Source organism: Sminthopsis crassicaudata, chromosome 2, assembly GCF_048593235.1.
Source record: "Sminthopsis crassicaudata isolate SCR6 chromosome 2, ASM4859323v1, whole genome shotgun sequence".
Taxonomy (NCBI): Eukaryota; Metazoa; Chordata; class Mammalia; order Dasyuromorphia; family Dasyuridae; genus Sminthopsis; species Sminthopsis crassicaudata.
The window spans coordinates 234,396,831-234,415,486 of record NC_133618.1 but is presented as its reverse complement, the minus strand read 5'-3'; the positions used below and the strand labels follow the sequence as shown (position 1 = coordinate 234,415,486).

The following is an 18,656-nucleotide window of genomic DNA, read 5'->3' as shown; positions in this document are numbered from 1 at the left end:
TGTTTGCTTTTCAATAAAGAGGGTTCTTAAATGATGAATTAGTAATTTATTATTGCTTACAAATATTAAGTATTGTGCTAAATATTGAGAATACAAAAAAAAAAAAGTAAGACACTCTCAAGGAACACATATCCTAAATGGGGCTAATACTCATCGGGAAGGTTTAAGATACAATTTGGATAGAAAGGATCCACAGTCCATGGTATACTACTGCAGAATAGGTGTTAATGCTTCTTTTATGTCATTTCCACTGATAAATCCTTATCATTTTCTGATGATGAGCCATTTGACAGTTCCAAGGAGTTAGGTGGTGTGAAATTTCTTTTCTGGTTCTTCAAAAGATGTGACTGTGGCAGCTACTTGTGAGAGAAGTCTAGGCTGCCTAGATTATCTCCATCACAGTCCAAAGGAAGATGGTAGTCAAGGTGTTGGTAGTGGTTTGACTTGATCTGGCACATGCTGCCTATTATCTGTCCCTCAGGATGCCTTCCTAGCATCAGCCACACTGGCTGCCAGACTTGTGAAAATGGTTAGTTGGAAGTTGGTGAGATTGGCTGGCTTCTTCTTTACAGGCATTGCTTTCCCATACAAGGTTGTGGGCATAGGTTTAGAAGCAAGACCCATAGTCTGGGGGAAAGGAATACTACTATCTAGGGCTCTTGTGCCTATCTGCTTGTTGATGGCAGTTGGTCAGCAGTGGGTGGTGGTTGTAATAAGAAAGGTAGGTTCCTCCTCAGTCATTTCTTTCCTCAGTTATGACTTTCAGAAGCTGGACTGGAAGTAAGTCTGATAGTTTGGGGGACACTGCTGTTTCCAAGGCTCTTGTGTTCAGGGCCTTGAGCTGTCCACATTGGAGTCTGAGGAGAGATGATGGACTTGGAATCATCATTTATCATTTTCCATTCATCACTGTCTATTGTTTTAAGTAACATACTAGAAGGAATAGTTGCCAAAAACAGATTTATTTCATGGCATAGACTTCACATATGGTTGGTATGAATGAGAAGTAGCTTTGTGTGTGAGGCTATTAGCATTAGCCACATGGTGACTATGTGTTCCTTTAGGTGAGAAGACCTCTTCTCTCTTTTTTAAAAAATAGTATTTCATTTTTCCAAATACTCTTCTAGACAGCAAACAATTCAATATGGGTTAAACATGTGCAGTTCTTCTAAAAGATATTTCCATATTTGTCATGCTACTTAAAAAATCAGTTCAAAAGCAAAATTAAAAAGGAATAAAAAGTTAAAAACAAAGAAGTAAAAATACTATGCTTTGATCCACATTCAATCTTTCTCTGAATGCAGATGGCTTTTCCCATCAAGTCTATTGGAATTGCCTTAAATCACTTCATTGTTAAAAAGAGCCAAGTCATTACAATTGATCATTACATAATCTTATTATTACTGTGTACAATGTTCTTCTCTTGGTTCTGTATGGCTCAGAAATGATGAGGGGTCACCATTTAAAAAAAAAAAAAAAAAAAAAAAAAAGGCTGGAGAGATCTCTAGGAGCAAAACAAAAGTTTATTGTATGGCCCAAAGCAGGCAATGGAGGAGAAGGAGGCACCTTCTGGGACAGGTTTGACACTTAAATCCCTAATGCAAATGCCCCTCCCACTACTGACCCTCATCCTCATTGGCTGAGAGTCTTAACAGAATATAAGTGCAGGAACTACCCAAAAAATTAAACTTGACTAATAAATACATAGTTGCCCATATTTGATTGAAATAGGGAGAAAATGATGTCATGGGACTTAAGTATGTCCTTGAATCAATGCTCAAAGACCTTCAGGTCTACTCTAACTCTGAAGTAGATGAAGCCTTACTCGATTTTCACAACTGTCCTGAGAGATCTTACCTCATCTTGTTCAGTTCTGAAAAGAAAGGAAAGAAGGAAGGAAGATTAGGTTAAAAGTTCAGAAATCTTCAAAATGTCACCCATGCAGTAAATGCAGTTTGTTGCCAAAGAAAAGTAGAGAACAGATTTTAAAAATTTGAACATAGTAAAACTATGTTTAAGGTAACATTCTGGGTTTGGGAATACAAAGATGAGATAAGTGCTACTTAGAGGATATGCAACTGAATTTTTTTAATTCCCTGATAGTTTTTTTGTTGCTTGAGAGGTGTGTAGGCCTACCACCAATTAACCATGTACAAAGAAGCTACTTTACAATGCAATCGATGAACTTAATTCTTCCTCCCCCTCGATCCTTAAAGAGTTGAATAGCATGTGGGAAGGGTTCCTTTGGAAGATTTAGATGAGAGTGAAATCAGTCTTGTGCTTTGTCCTAATGAGTTGAGTCTAAGACCAGCAAAGGTTTCATAAGGCAGATGTTACCTCAACATAAGGATCTTCTTAGTAATTAGAGCTGCTCACCAATTCTCATGTTGCTTTGGGAGAGAATCTGCAACTGGTAAACTTGAAACATAACCTAGACAACTATCCAAGAATTCATTCACACAAGTAGAAGGGGATTCATGGACTTTGTGTCCTCAGAGAGCTCCTTCCAAAATTTAAGAATTTTGTCCTCTTCCTTGCCTCCTTCCCCAGGCCCACAAAGTAAGTGTCAAATATCTGAGGTCAGATTTAGGGTCACTGCTCTGTCTACTTTGTATCTAGCTTATTATTCTCCCTTGTCCCCAGGAGACTTTCAATACAGGAATTTTCACCTAAAATCCAGCCCCAAAATTGTAGGTACATTAACTACAGATAAGTTCTTGGGGGAAATTGTGCCCTTTTTCTATTTCCTGTTGGTTATGGTTCTGAAGCTTAGAAACCATTGTTTTATGTTGATTAGTTTGTTCATGAAGAATGTTTACTATTTTAATTTTTAGTATTAGATGTTTTGTCCAATATAAGCGAAATGTAATTATGGCAATTTTTTTTTTTTCCTTTTCAAGAAAATTACCTCTGCAAGTTTTCTGAAATTCAAAGACTTCTTGGTTCGCTCTGCTTGAAGTGATCTCTCCTTCACACAAAGCCTGAGACTTTGTACTCTTCCCATTTAATCATATTTTAATTGTCTTGTTTTTCCTAATTTTTAAAATTTTATTTTTTGGTCCAGGCAATCAGTAAGCATTTAAGCTCCTTTTGTATGCCTGGTATTATGCTGTTTGGGGTAAACCAAACCAGAGCAGAAAAATAGCACTCTGGGATCTCAGCCTCTAACTGGAAAAGATTATACCTGAAGGAGAGGGCTTGAGGTAGATCATGAGCCTGGGGAGCTCTCTTCTAATCCTGAGGGGCAGTGGGAGTACTTGGGCCCAGGCAGGCCTGAAGAGTGCCTGACCTGTGGTTTTCCTCTTCCCCAGGGAAGTTTTCCCCACTGAAGCCTGTCAGGACCTGTTGTGCCATGTATATAGCTTGGGGAAGTTACCTGGACCTCTTGAGAGTTTCTGACTTGCCCAATTGGAGTTGGGACCTGGACAGGGTTGCCTTGCCTGTTGGAGAATGGCTCTTTCTCCCTTTGCCTGTCTCACTCTCCTGATGTAGAGAAGTCAGCAGAGGATGAGGCTAGGAATAACTTATACTGTATTCTGTACTAGGACAAAGCATGAATCACAAAATCAATTAAAAGAATAAGCAGAAACAGAGACATGTTATCTAATTTATCAAAATAGTAGTGGGAGTTCATTATGTGGACTATGAACTTTATGATCCTAGGACTCTAGGATATGACAACTAAAGATCCTCAAGAGGATGGTGTGCAAACAGTTCTCCCTTCCCTTTCAGTGTCTCTTGTTCTTTGTATGAATTATTCCTTGCCAGATTTGGAGTGATTGCTTGACTCTGGGCCAGGCACTGCTTTGTTGTCCCAGGAAAAACTTTTTTTTAAATGTGTAGAATTCCCTTAGTCTCTCTAAGTTGTCCCTCTAAAATTCTCTGCAAGTAGATTCTTCTTTGAATTTCCTTCCCTTCTCTCAGCACTTGTGGGGAGTAGTAAGTTGAAATAAATGGGTACCCTTCTGTCAGAATGATTTTAAAGGATCTCTCTGTGCAGGCCCCTGTGCTAGGATTGCAATACTGAGATAAATAAGACAAAGGGCTTATAGCCTTGCAAGAAAACTATAACTTACACATTATTTATAATGAAAACAAAAATTTAAACGAGAAACTAAAAAATCTTATGCAACAGCTGAAGGGGGCAGCGGGGAAAGGTCATTTCTTCTGTGGGAGAGAAATTATCCTTTGGCCTAGTGAGTGAGTAAGTGAATCAGTCAATCAAAATTTATTACAAGCTTATGATATGTGAAGTACTTTGCCATAAATGATGGGGATATAAATAGGAAAAAAACAAAACAATGCTTATTCTCAAGGAGTTTACAATCTGATTGGGCAATATAGCACATGTATAGGAGGGTTCAGCAGCAGGTCAGATACTTTAATGGTGAAACTTTCTTCCTTGTATTTCTCACCATATCCATATTGTAAATATGGTACTAGAATTCAAGGGTTAGAAGGAAAGGCAGACAGCCATTTATATACTTTGTTTCCCCTTATTTCTCCAATTTTTTTTTTCAATACTAAATTCTTTGACTCCCTCTAACCTGTCTGCCATCTATTTAGAAGACAAGTAATAATGATATCAATTATATTGTGAAGTCATGCAAAACGTAGTTCAACATTAGCCATGTTGCCCCCACCTTACAAAACAAAATTAAAAAAGCAAAGAATAAGGAACCATTTATTTTTCATGTAATTTTAATGATAAGATTCAGAATTCAGAAAAAAATAAGTTGAACATTAAAAGCAAAATAGTCTGGGAAAGAGACTGAAATAGAAATAGCTAGCAAAATTGGTATTATCCTGTGCTGTGATTGACTAACAGTCATTATTATAAAATGGTAAGTATATTTAAAACTGTTTCAAATATTATTATCAATAACTAAGTTTTTTGGTCATCTAATATGTTACAAATGTTACCTGTTTGAGGGAAATACCTGTTTCTGCCTGAATACTATCTAAAGAAAACTTCTTATCTTTTGTATGAAAAAGGCACAGGATATCAAAAATTTCTCATTTGAACTTGCTTTTTTCTCTCCCCTTTTCCCCCACTCCTCCTTCCCTCCAGATTATCCTCTTGACTTGAATCACAGTGAAACCTTCCTGCAAACCACAACTTTTCTTCCTGAAGACTTTACATACTTTGCAAACCATACCTGCCCTGAAAGACTCCCTTCTATGAGTGAGTAATGCCCTATCTCTCATTTTCCTACATTTCCACCAGCTAGAGTCTTCCCTGAATTTGATTTCTTTAAACAAACTCTCTTGGAAAAAAAAAGTTGTATCATTTCCTTCTGTTTTTTACAACACAGGTAATTCCCAATATTCACTTATGTCCATAGAGCCCTCTGTTGCAGCAAAGAAAGGCAGTTGAACATAACCAATTGAGTGACTGGCGGACTTGTCTCTTGTCTTTCTTCTGATAGGATGGAAGTACATTTCATAATGAATCCTAGAACCGAGATTGGCCATGATATTTAATCTTTATATAGCTGCCTTTTAATGTTTTCCTTTATAAGTTTTAGTTATTGTGTATATTTTTCCTAGGTTTTAAGCTGTCTACTCCCTAAAGCTTCTCAAAAGTTCCTTTTTGTCTTTATGGTATGAAGGGATCTCTAGCTTATTCAAAGTTAACACCTGCAGAGCACAATTTGTGACAGATCCTACCAAGGTAGAAATAACCCCCAAAAGAGGAAATATTAAATACTTAAAAATATAGAAGGGGGCAACTAGATGACATAGTGGATAGAGCACTAGCCCTGAAGTCAGGAGAAGCTGAGTTCAAGTCTGGATTAGACAATTAACACTTCCTGGTTGTGTGACCCTGGGCAAGTCACTTAACCCCAATTGCCTCTGTACCCCCTTCCCCCCCAAAAAAAAAAGTATACACAGGGCTTGCCCCTAGGCAAAAAACTTTTGGATTCTCAAAGTGCATAAGTATGCACATATGAATGTGTGCACATACATATGCTCCAAAAAAATACAGTACCCCCAAAAGTCTTTGGGCATTCCCTCAACCCAAAGCTCAGTCTGCTTTTCTTTTTTACCTTAGTAGATGGGCTGCATGAGTCACTGAAAATAGGAAAAAAAACATATGATGACAGAAAGAATGATAATGAGCCTTTCCTAGGCTTATTCCAAGCCTTTCTACTTTGATCAAAACTGCCAGAGCCCATACTGTGTGCCTGAGAAATCAAGAATTTACTTATATGCCATAATGAAGCATTGCGCTATAGGGAAAGATTTATGTGTATGGTTAAGCAAAGTGTGGGTGTTTATGATCCTGACATCTTGGGATTAGAGACTTAGGCAAAGCATTATTTGAATAGCATATATTAAGCCTTTCAGCGGGTGTGCACTTGAGTTTAAATGATAGCCCCCTTTTGATTTTGGCAATTTTGTCTCCTTTGTGGCTTGTCCAAGGATACCTAAAACAACTAGGTTAGGCAGGTTTTTTTTCCCTAAAAACTGCTGCCAGAATTTATTTGCTATCTTTATTATTTTTAGCCTAACCCAAACACAGTGTCATTTACAAGGGCAAAATCTGTGTTATCTATATTATAGTCTTCACTTTTTTCCAGTTTGCTTGACAACTCTACTTATTCCTCAGAAAAAAAATGATATAGTAAATCTATGTGTGAGTCTTGGTGCCTTGAGCTCAGGACTCACTAGAGCATGACTCCAGAAACTCCAGACTTTTGCTTCAACTGCTAGATTATTGTGTATTTATTACTGCCTTTTCAGATAGTAATCTTAATTAATGATTTTGGGTAGGGTTCCTACCAACTTGACATGAATGAGAAAATTCGGTTTTTCTGGTTATGGGAAAAAGAGAATTGAGCAATCATTTTCAGGTGCTATATTGGTTTGTCTTAGTCATGATCCTGTGGGAGATGTAGCCAGAGATTAAGCTGCACATGAGTTGGAAATGAGAGATTTCCAGCATTTTTTTTTTTCAAGTTCTTGAAAAAATTTTAGATTTCTGCAGAGAGGTATATTAGTATGTGGATTTTCTGAACTCTCAGTTTTTTCTTTTTCTACTCTCAGAGGGCCCAATAGATATAAATATGAGTGAAATCAGAATGGATGACATCCATGAATTCTTCTCTAGAGACCCTGCCATCAAACTTGGAGGTCATTGGAAGCCCAGTGATTGCATGCCTCGTTGGAAGGTAAATTTAGAGTGTTTAGGTAAACTGGCTTAGGTAAACCAGTTTAGGGGACTCACTTATATTATGGATACTCCTGATAATATAATACATTTCTCATTTCTTGGTGCTTTAAAGTTAAATTTTCCTGCAACAGTCGTTTGTGTTTGGTACTGAATATTAGTATCCTCATTTTTTAGGTAAAGAAACTGATATTCGTGTAGTTAGTATATGTCACAGATTTGAATTCGGATCTCTGAAGTCTAATTCTTCCTGCCATTATCAAACTACAACTACTATTTGGTCATTTACTTAACTGCAAATGATCCAAGAACAAAAATTTAATGGTTTTGATAGGATAGTTCCAGGGCAAATAATTTTTGACCAGTGACCCTTTTATGCAAAGAATTTGACTTGCTTAAACTTTGCCCCACTTGGTGTAAGATAAGTGTCAGGATTCCTTTAAAAATATTTTACCTTATGACCTATGTATGCCCAGTAACCTTTTCACTTCTTCCCAGAGATTCAAAGTGTTATAATGATCATTTGGGAACAAAACATTAGTAATGGAAAAGCTGAATATAATCTGAAGAACAGGAACCAGATCTGTCTTGTTCATGAACAGAAATTGGTTTAGTGACTTTGCACTAAAATTTTGGAATTCTTTTTCCTCCACCATTTTAAAAAAGAAGGATGTCAGTTTGATAGATGGATGCTGTGTCCTAGTCATTGGTATTAGGAAAGATGCCAGAGAAAAATTAGTATATTGTTTTGGCCCAGACATAGAGATAACTAGTGGAGAATATTATAAACTTAGAGGACGATATTGTACTAAGCTGGGTCATATTTAGGGTGAAATCAGTCTAGGTTCCAAGAGCTGATTTTCCAGCATTTGAAATTCACTTAAAGTCTAGAAAGGGTCCAAGGCCTGTCTTAGGTAGCTTTACTTGGAGGCCTTCTCCAATTTCCCCCTGCTTTTCAACAATTACCCTTTTCCTTCTGCTATAAGTTTTATTAAACACCTTGGATGTTTACACTTATCACCATGCACATTGGTCTTTCTTCACCCCCTTTCCCATCCTTTTGTTGTTGTTGTTTTTTTAAAGCTTCATCGAGTTAGGAACTTATCTTATTTCCACTTTCTTTTTCTTTTTTCTTTTCTTTTTTTTTTTTTTTTTTAATATGGCTTTTTATTTACTAAATAAATGCATGTAATTTTACAGCCAAACCTTTTGTTCCAATTTTTCCCTCCCTCAGATGGCAAGTTGACCAATACATGTTAAATATGTTAAAGTTCTTATTTTCATTTTCGCATCCTTAGCACCCACTGTGAAATAAAGCCTTCATAAGTGTTTGAATTGAGTTGAACTTTACTATGGACAGGTCATTGATTCCTACCATTCTTCCATGCAAAGTTGGCAAATGAGTTATGGATTAACTGTGCACTCCTGTCTCTTTAGGTGGCAATTCTTATTCCATTCAGAAACCGTTATGAGCATCTCCCTGTTCTTTTCCGGCACCTAATTCCTATGCTACAACGTCAGCGTCTGCAGTTTGCATTCTATGTTATTGAACAAGTAAGTGGGTTCTGCTCTTGTTAGTAGACTGTGCCACTGAACAATCACAGGACTTCTAGGAAAGCAAGAAGTTCCATAATCCTGACTGGTTTCTGTTGCTTATTGATGATAAATCTCTGAAGAGACAGATGATTTGTTTGCCTAGCATCATGTAACTGTGACCCAGAAACAAAAGCTTCTTGTGTGATGTTGGGGCTAAAGACTGTTCTTTGTTGCTTTGGGTGGTGTATCTAAGTACATATTTCCAGGAGCTCTTTTAAGATGACAGGAGTCCTTGCAATATAAAGAGAGGAACTGTGCTCATTCCGAGGTAACCTGGTTCTAGATATAACTTTGGAGTCTTAATCAAGTCTCCTCTCTTTGAGTCTCTTTTTTTTTCATCCATAAAATGAAGTCCTTAACACTAGATCTCTAAGGTAATTAATGTGCAATCTGTAAATGGAATGAAAGATTACGTGTTATCTCAAAAGATGTTCTGGGTCTATGTAATAGATTACTGGGAGCTTGGAGGTTCATTCAGAAAAACAGTTACTTGACTAAGGAGTGGCATAAATAAGCACATCCTCTGTCTTTCATAAAACATATTCGATGACACCCAAGTTGATCCCAAAAGGAGATTCTATGGGACTTGGAAACCTTTTGCTTCCTTATACATATTTTCCTTGCTCAAATGGCACTCAGCTGAGTTTCAGGTTAGTCTTCTTATAGGCAAGGTTAACTCAACCTATGCTGCATCTTCATTGTAGCTTCCTGACTCATAATAAATGGACATAATGGAGATATCTTGAAGGAAGAAATAATCAGAAAAAATTCCCTACCTTTACTATTAACCATTTATTAAGTAAGACTATGTTTCCCAATTCTTTTAAGGCCCTGTCTTTTTGCTGTTGAGGCATAAAACTTGTCATTTTACTTGATGAATTTCACAGATTTTCTTGTGAAAAAGAATGAAACAAATTCTTGAAGGACTCATCTTTGCTCTGCCTTTCTATATCTGTCCTCCCCCATTAGACTTACCCTGAATAGAATGAATGTCAAATCCCATATGATAAGAGATGAAGTGGAAGCATGACTATGTGGAGCAGAAATAATAGTTGTAATTTACAGTTGTATAGTATTCTGTGCTTTTCAAAATACTTGTCCATTGTATCATTAGACCTGTTTTTGTTTTGTTTTTTTTTGTTTTCTTTTTTCTTTTTGCAATAGCCTTGTGATATAGGTAGCACAAGTACTTATCCTGAATTTGTATCTCATAAAATTGAACTCAAGTGACTTTGACCTAAGTCATCCAGTAAATACCTCAGGGATCAACAAGACCAGAGACAGAGCTTATAATATACCATACTTTCCTTTACAAAACCAGGACAGTAATGTGTATAATGAGAATCCACTGAAAAACAAAACTTTACTTTACAGGCCGGTACTCAACCCTTCAATCGTGCCATGCTTTTTAACGTTGGCTTTCGTGAAGCAATGAGAGATTTGAATTGGGATTGTTTGATTTTTCATGATGTGGATCACATACCAGAAAATGATCGCAACTATTATGGATGTGGGCAAATGCCAAGGCATTTTGCAACCAAGCTAGATAAATATATGTATCTGTGAGTATCAATTTAAATATATCTAGCATGCTTAGCAGTGAAGGGAGGGAAGGATTATACAAATGATATTTAAGATCTGATTCTTGCCCTAATGGAGGTCACAGATAGACACAAATACGTGTGACTATTATTAGCAATAACACACTAAATATTGGAAAAATCACACTTTTTGTGAGGCCAAGATTAAAGGTTACTAGTGTATAATGAGGAAAGATTTCATGAAGGAGTTGGTATCTGAGTCAGTCTTCAAAGGGAGGGCATTCTAGATATGGCCAACTGTGAACAAAAAGTGTAGGATATTTTTGGAGAAAAAGAGAGTAGTCTGATTTGGTTGGCATATAGAATGCTTTGGAGGTAGTTATATGAAGAGAAGGCTGCTGCTGGACTACAGAAGCCTTTGAATGCCAAGAAAATCCATTTTACTTTACTCCAGAGGAGGGGAATGATGGCCTTATAGGCAGCTTGTGAAGGATGGTTTGGACTTAGAATGGCTTATTTGGAGACTATTGCAGTAATCTAATCAGGTGATAAAGAGAGCTTAGGTTAGGGTGGCAGTGGCATTGAGAGAATAAATGTCAACAATATTTTGAAGATGGGATCACTAGAAACTTAGTAACTTGCTGTGGGGCTGGATAGAGGAGAAGCTGAGAGTCAATGATAACCAGATAGTATCAAACTTTCTCTTAGTTTAATATAAAGAGTACAGGGGAAGAAGGAAGATATTAAGCGGCACAAGAGAAAAATTGAGATGGTTACTCACTGTGTAGCTCGAGAGCTGAAACTTTGTTGTAGTTGGAACCAAGTGGATACTAACAATCCTACTCTGGGGAAAAGTGACTGATTAAATAAATAAAAATACCTAATATTAATAGTTTGATTTCTCTTCTAGGCTCCCTTATAATGAATTTTTTGGTGGAGTGAGCGGCTTAACAGTAGAGCAGTTTCAGAAAATTAATGGCTTTCCTAATGCATTCTGGGGTTGGGGTGGAGAAGATGATGACCTCTGGAACAGGTATTGTTTTTTTTGATGACTATCAAAGATTTTAGCTATGTGGACCTTGCAAATGGAAATGTTTAATTTTTGGCAAATTATTATATACACACCCATTTTTGTTTCTCTTGCAAGCAGAATTGGGAGAAGTATAAAGTGTAGATAATGTAATTAATCTGCCCTCATTGATATCACAGTGTGGACCTAAACACAGATATTAGTAATTTAGAATGGCATATGGAAAATGTATGAGAAAATATAAAATGAAAAAAATTTTCATTTATTTCACAAGATGAATTAGGGCAATTATAAAATATTAGATAACAATCTCTAAACTAAAAAACTGTTAGAAGCAATCCACAACTTCAGCAAAGTTGCAGGATACAAAATAAATCCACATAAATCATCAGCATTCTTATACATCACTAACAAAATTCAATAGCAAGAGAAATTCCATTTAAAATAACTGTCGATAGTATAAAATATTTGGGAATCTGTATCTGCCAAAAAAAAAAGTCAAGAACTATATAAGCAAAACAACAAAACACTTTCCACACAAATAAAGTCAGATATAAGCAATTGGAAAAATATCAAGTGCTCATGGATAGGTCGAGCAAATATGATAAAGATGACAATACTATACCAAACTCCCAAGAAATTATTTTATTGACCTATAAAAAATAACAGCAAAATTCACCTGGAAGAACAAAAAGTTAAGAAGTTCAAAGGAATTAATGAAGAGAAAAGCAAATGAAGGTGGCCTGACTGCATCAGATCTAAAACTATATTATAAAGCAATGGTCATCAAAACCACTGGGTACTGGCTAAGAAATAGAGAAGTTGATCAGTGGAATAGGTTAGGTTCACAGAACAAAATAGTCAATGACTATAGTATTCTAGTATTTGATAAGCCCAAAGACCCCAGCTTTTGGGATAAGAATTCACTATTTGACAAAAATTGCTTGCATGGAAACTAGTATGGCAGAGACTAGGCATTGACCCACACTTAACACTGTATACCAAGATAAGATCGAAATGAGTCCATGATCTAAACATAAAGAATGAGATTATACACAAATTAAAAGAACATAGGATAGTTTATCTTTCAGATTTGTGGAAGAGGAAGGAATTTGTGACCAAAGAATAGAGATCATTATTAATCATAAAATAGATAAGTTTGATCGTATTCAGTTAAAATTTTTTTTGTACAAACAAAATGCAGACAAGATTAGAAGGGAAGCAATAAACTGGGAAAACATTTTTACATCCAACGGATCTGATAAAGGCCTCATTTCTAAAATATATAGAGAACTGACTCAAATTTATAATTCAAGCCATTCTCCAATTGATAAATGGTCAAAGGATAAGAACAGACAATTTTCAGATGATAAAATTGGAACTATTTCTATTCATATGAAAAGGTGCTCCAAATCACTATTGATCAGAAAAATGCAAATTAAGACAGCTCTGAGATACTACTATATATCCCTCAGATTGGCTAAGATGACAGGAAAAGATAATGAATGTTGAAGGGGATGTGGAAAAACTGGGACATTGATACATTGTTGGAACTGTGAATGCATCCAACCATTCTGGAGAACAATTTGTAACTATGCTCAAAAAGTTATCAAATTGTGCATACCCTTTGACCCAGCAGTGTTTCTACTGGGTTATAATCCCAAAGAGATCTTAAAGGCGGGAAAGGGACCCACATATGCAAAAATGTTTGTGGCAGCCTTCTTTGTAGTGGCAAGAAACTGGAAACTGAATGGATACCAATCAATTGGAGAATGGCTGAATAAATTGTGGTATATGAATATTATGGAATATTATTGTTCAGTAAGAGACAACCAGCAGGATGATTTCAGAGAGGCCTGCAGAGGCCTGGAGAGGACTTACATGAACTGATGCTAAGTGAAATGAGCAGAACCAGGAGATCATTTTACATGGCAATTAACAATGATCAAATGATCAAATCTGATGCACATGGCTCTCTTCAATAATGAGATGATTCAAACCATTTCCAATTGTTCAGTGATGAAGGTCTCCATCTGCACCCAGAGAGAAAACCATGGGAACAGAATGTGGAACACAACATAGCATTCTCACTCTCTTTGTTATATTTGCTTGCATTTTGTTTTCTTTCACAGTCTTTCATTTTCTTCCTTTTTGATTTGATATTTAATTTTAACATGTATTTCAACATATTTGACATGTATTAAGACTACCTTCTAGCTAGAGGAGGTGGTGGGGGAAAGCAGGGGAAAATTTCAAACTAAAGATTTTGCAAGGGTCAGTGTTGGAAAAATTACCCATGCATATCTTTGTAAATAAAAAGCTTTAATTTAAAAAACAAAACAAAACAATCTAGGGCTTTATATAAGTAGCTCAAATGGCTATTCTACAAAAGTTGTATTTACCTTAAACATCTGGAGTCAGGAGGATCTGAGTTCCTATCTGGTCTCAGGCACTTATTAGCTTTGTGATCTTGAGCAAATCACTTAACAACCACCAATAACAAAAATGTTAACAGCTTTGGAAGGAGTAATTTCAGTGAATGGTGAGGCTGGGAGACAGAACGAATTTGTAAATGGCTTTTTATGTTTGATTCTGTAACTCTGAATCAGGCTAACTAAGGCCAGGGAAGTTTGTGTTAGCCTTATTAATACATTATCAGTACAATCAGGGGTAAGATATGTTGTGTTACTTATTGTAGAACTTGCTAGTATTCCTTTTATGCTGAGTGGTCATTAACTCTGAATTAAAATTTAGTACCAGGAATTTTGAAAGAAACCAGGAGTTTCTTTGGAGTTTACCTGATCCTTGAATTTGCTCCAAATTGAAGTAGCCACTTAACTGTGATTTGAACTCTTTAGCTCTCTCTTCTATTTCTGTTTCTCTGTCTCTGTCTCTCTCTCTCTCTCCCCCCTTTTCCCCTCCCCCTTTCTCTTTTCTCTTTAACATCTCTGCTGCAATCTAAATCCAGTCTTTTGTCTTTCAGAGTACAGAATGCAGGCTACTCAGTGAGCCGGCCAGAAGGTGACACTGGAAAGTATAAATCTATCCCTCATCACCATCGAGGAGAAGTGCAGTTTCTAGGGAGGTAAATGTAATTTCTTTGTTCATCACATCCTCAATACTATCTGTTCCTAAAGGCCTTAATTCACTTCTGCCTCTAAGATCCATTTAATGGCAGCTGTCCCACAATTCTCTTATTTTACCTGAATTTCTTTTTTTTTTTTAAGTACAAGGCTGGCTTGTGTATCAGACTGTTAATGAAAATTGACAGTGAAATCTTTCAAGGAAGATAGTCATTCCATTTCTCACATTTTGTCATTTGTGCCATCTTTTGAGAATTTATCGAGGTTCAAATAAAATGAAGATCTTTCCATACCTCATCCTGGCCCATAACGGGGTGTGTGTAATGTATGTGTGTGTGTATCTCACAAATCTCAGCAATCATCCAGATCTTCTGGTGTCCTTGTTATTGTCTTTTCTACTGGTAGCTTAGCTTTTGCTATTTCACAGAAAGTATGAATTTTATTTTTTATTTTGTCTCTCTTTTCAGTTGATTATAGTTATTTTATACATCTCATTGGTCAGAATCATTATGGTATCTTCAAAACAAATTAAAATGCTACCCTTTGCTGAGTTTTATGTTACCTGTTCTATTATCTTCTCCATTACCTTTCCTGGTGACATATGTGTATGTAGAGATCAGTATTGGACTTAACTTTAGAGCTGAACATGTTGGTATTTCTTCCTTGAACAGGTATGCACTGCTGAGAAAATCAAAGGAAAGACAAGCTCTGGATGGCCTCAATAACTTGAACTACTTTGCAAACATCACATATGACGCTTTGTATAAAAATATAACTGTAAACTTGACACCAGAGCTGGCTCAGGTGAATGAATATTGAGAGGAGAGAAGATAAGTTTGCTTTACCCATCACCAAGATAACCTGGTGAGATGTTTTGTGAATCTGCACAGGAAGAAAACAAGAATACAGTGGCTAATGAAGGAATCACAGGGTTTGAAGAATAATATTGCAAAATTCACACACAAAATATCTGCTCTCCAGTTCCGGTTTGATTGTGTAGCAAGTTTGGGAGCCTCAATCATCAAGACTTGCTTTCTATTTTCCAATGATGGTGGTCTATCCTGCTGCTCTTCTCTCTCCTGCACCCCCCCTCCCCCCCACCTCTCCAGTCCCTATATCTCAGCCACAATCTCCAGGACCAGAACTGTGATCAAACATGGCCGTTGTCCTGCCACGAGCTTGTTCTTCTGAATGATATCTTCATCTTCTTTGCTTGTGGAGGCAAAGAACTAATCCCACTACTAGGGCAGCTGCCTTTATGAAAGAGCAAAAGAACCACTCCTCATCCATCCTGCTACATTTGTGGTGTTTTTGTTTTATTTTTTAATTACATTGGGAGGGGGGGAAGAGGGGGAGGGTACATAGAGATATATAATTCACTTCTTGAAGAAGTGAAAATGTAAATAAGCTGTGTAAATTGCCTCTTCTTTTTTTAATTTAATTTTACTGTTGACTTGGATTCAAGCAGAGAGTTTACATATTCAATCACTTATTTAGTTGACAGGTGCCAGGCTTATTTTAAGTGTAATTGTAATGTGTCTTTTATCATCAAAATTCTTGGCTTTGTGGGGAGACATTTCAAAAATGAACAAAATGTCTGATTTATCAGTTTCATATTTTTGGTAGCTGATATCTCCTCTTATTTCCCCTTGCTGGTCCTGGCTTTTGATGTTGACTCTTACTCTGCTTTCCCCTCCCCCTTCCCCCTTTCTTAATCATTTCCCCCACCCCTGGAGGGTGTGAAATATGACCGTGCCTGCCCAGAGCCAGATCCCTACAAGACTCTCTTTGACACCATCGCCCATCTGTGCTCTGTCAGAGAAGTCCGGGCTCTCCGGAAATCAACTAATCACACTAGCTTATTCTAAATTACCAGTGGCTTCAGTGGTTTCTCTTCATTTTGCTCTTTTTTCTTCTCAAAGGAATTGTTTTAGTTATTTTCACATTAACAAATTTTTGAAATCTTTAAAATACAGCCAGGGAGCAGATGATATATAGATTTCAGTGAGCAAAAGCACAACTAAAAGGACAATGTTGACCAATAGTTAAAGAAAACTTTGAAATATGAGAATGAAAGTGCTCTTTTCATATCTCCTATATTTTGAGGCCTGATTCCAAATTACACTTTGGTCAGTACATCTTAAATCTTCTTTGCGTACAACTCACTGATTTCTATAGGACCTGAAAAAATCTCCCAAAATGTCTGTTCTGGGAAGCATCAGATTTATTATTTTTTTTTAACAAAAATATATTTATATATTGTGATTGGGAATCCTCTCTGAAGAGTACTTCATGTTTTCCTTTTCTTTATTTGCCTTAGTTTGCCTCCATAACTTTCATGGTTTACATAAGTGTGTACATATGTCAGAATTATTTTTTCCATTGTTGCATGTATTTGGTTTCATGGATATATGATCCCCTCGCCCATGGGCTGTGGGTGTGATTGGCCAAGTCTGGTTGTTTCTGTTTTTTTTTTGTCTCTTGGGGACTCAATTGGTAGTGGTATTATAGATTGTCCTACTTATCAGCTTGTATGAGAGTGCAGGAAACTGTTCTTGAGAAAGCTGGTAAGCTGTCATGTTTTTTTAAAGTGTTTTGAACACACGTGCTTTACGACAACTTTATGAGGGAACATGATACACAGGATTTTTGTTCATGGAGCATATAGCAATAAAGAGTTGATTTTGTTCCCTTCCTTTCCACCCCTTCCCCTCAAGAAATGCAAAGACCCTTTTCAAATTGGTATTGAAAGTATGAGCCCTGTATCTAATGTGATGGTCGAAGATTTTTGGATTGATTTGCTCTTCAGTTTTTTAATTTAAATATTTTCTGGTGGGTAATGTATATATACATACCAGGATTTTAAACTGATTTATATTAGTAACAAAGTTCTGTTTTGAGAATATTTACCATCTTGCCCCAAAGTTTCACTTTATTGGGGAAGGAGTTGAAAGAGCAGATTGAGATACAATCTGAAAAGGTCTGTTTTATTGCATAAAGTGGAATTGCTTGTATTTATTTGCAATCACGGATTTCTTTCTTTGTTATTTTGGTTGGTAAAGGTGGGATTTGTTAATGTTGCACTGTTTAGTCATTTATCCCAGAAGTCAAATGTAGTAAGAATGACTGATTCTTAAGAAAACAAACAAAAACGTACAGGCAAGTGGATGTTTTCTTAATGTTGTAAAAGAAAGGTTCATTTTAAAAATGCAAGCCACCAGCCACGTAAAATCCAAACCTATCTCATAGAGATTTTGGCTGCTGGAATTCTACACAGCCAATGATGAACCCCCTCCTTCAGGAGACCGAAGAGGAGGGAACACATGAGAAAAGGAAATTACTTCCCCTGTCACAACTTCTCAAACTTTTGCCCCATTACAAATTTATATGAGGATTCTATGGGCTAAAAACTATTTGATTCTGAGTTGGTTTAGAATCTTTGCCAAAGATTCTTTCACTTATTACAGCTGAACAGGAGCTCCCAATATGGCTTATAGTCACCATTTCTGATGGCATCATGTAGATCACTTTTGTCCATCACTTGGTTTTTTGAACTTGCCCTTTATGTTTTTAAGAGGTGCCAGGGGTACATTTTTGCACTGAACTCTAAAGTTGTTTAAAAAAAAAAAACAGACCACACACTTTTCACAAAAGTAGTCCTTTGTCATTATCTTATTTACTCATGTGTTTGTACATTTTTGTATGTTAATTTATGAATGATTTTTTCAGTAAAAAAAAAATGCATATTCAAGAATGAGACTTTGGTGTCATCACTTTGTGTTCTGCTTTGGATGTTTGTCCATTATCACTTTTTTTGCAGATTTTCATCTTGTTCCAGCTCTTTGGATCCCTGAAACTGGTTTTGTCTTCATTTTGCAGGTTACACAGCATTTACCCTTTCTCTTGTTGGAGCTGGGATCAGTGCATTCAGAACATATTTCAGACAGAGTGACAAATAGACCTGAGTAGTATAGTCTGCAAACATTCAAGTGCTTATTCTGAACCAGTCACTAATCTGCATGAAGCACAACTAGTATCAGGCTGTTTCCTAGTCAGAGGCAAGAGGGAAGTCCACGAGAGAAGTAGACTGTTTCCTGATTACAGAGGCAGGCAGGCAGCCTATTGTAGTAGAAAGAAACTTGAGCTGGAAAGCTCAAAGACCCCCCCCTATTCTAGCCCTGGTATATTGATTCGATCTTGGGAAAGTTCCTTTCTCTGGTCTCCATTGTATT

At 36.6% G+C, this 18,656-nt stretch overlaps 1 protein-coding gene across 1 annotated transcript in view; it reads left to right on the top strand.

Annotated features, from left to right (window-relative positions):
- Positions 1–18,183, top strand: part of B4GALT5 (beta-1,4-galactosyltransferase 5) — a 103,282-nt gene extending 85,099 nt beyond the window's left edge. Inside the window, exons 3-9 of the mRNA XM_074288574.1 lie at positions 5,072–5,185; positions 7,051–7,175; positions 8,612–8,728; positions 10,145–10,332; positions 11,222–11,344; positions 14,325–14,426; positions 15,096–18,183. Coding sequence (XP_074144675.1) covers positions 5,072–5,185; positions 7,051–7,175; positions 8,612–8,728; positions 10,145–10,332; positions 11,222–11,344; positions 14,325–14,426; positions 15,096–15,243 — 917 coding nt within the window. The 3' untranslated portion in view covers positions 15,244–18,183. The remainder of the gene's footprint in view (positions 1–5,071; positions 5,186–7,050; positions 7,176–8,611; positions 8,729–10,144; positions 10,333–11,221; positions 11,345–14,324; positions 14,427–15,095) is intronic.
- The last annotated feature ends 473 nt before the right edge of the window (positions 18,184–18,656 follow it).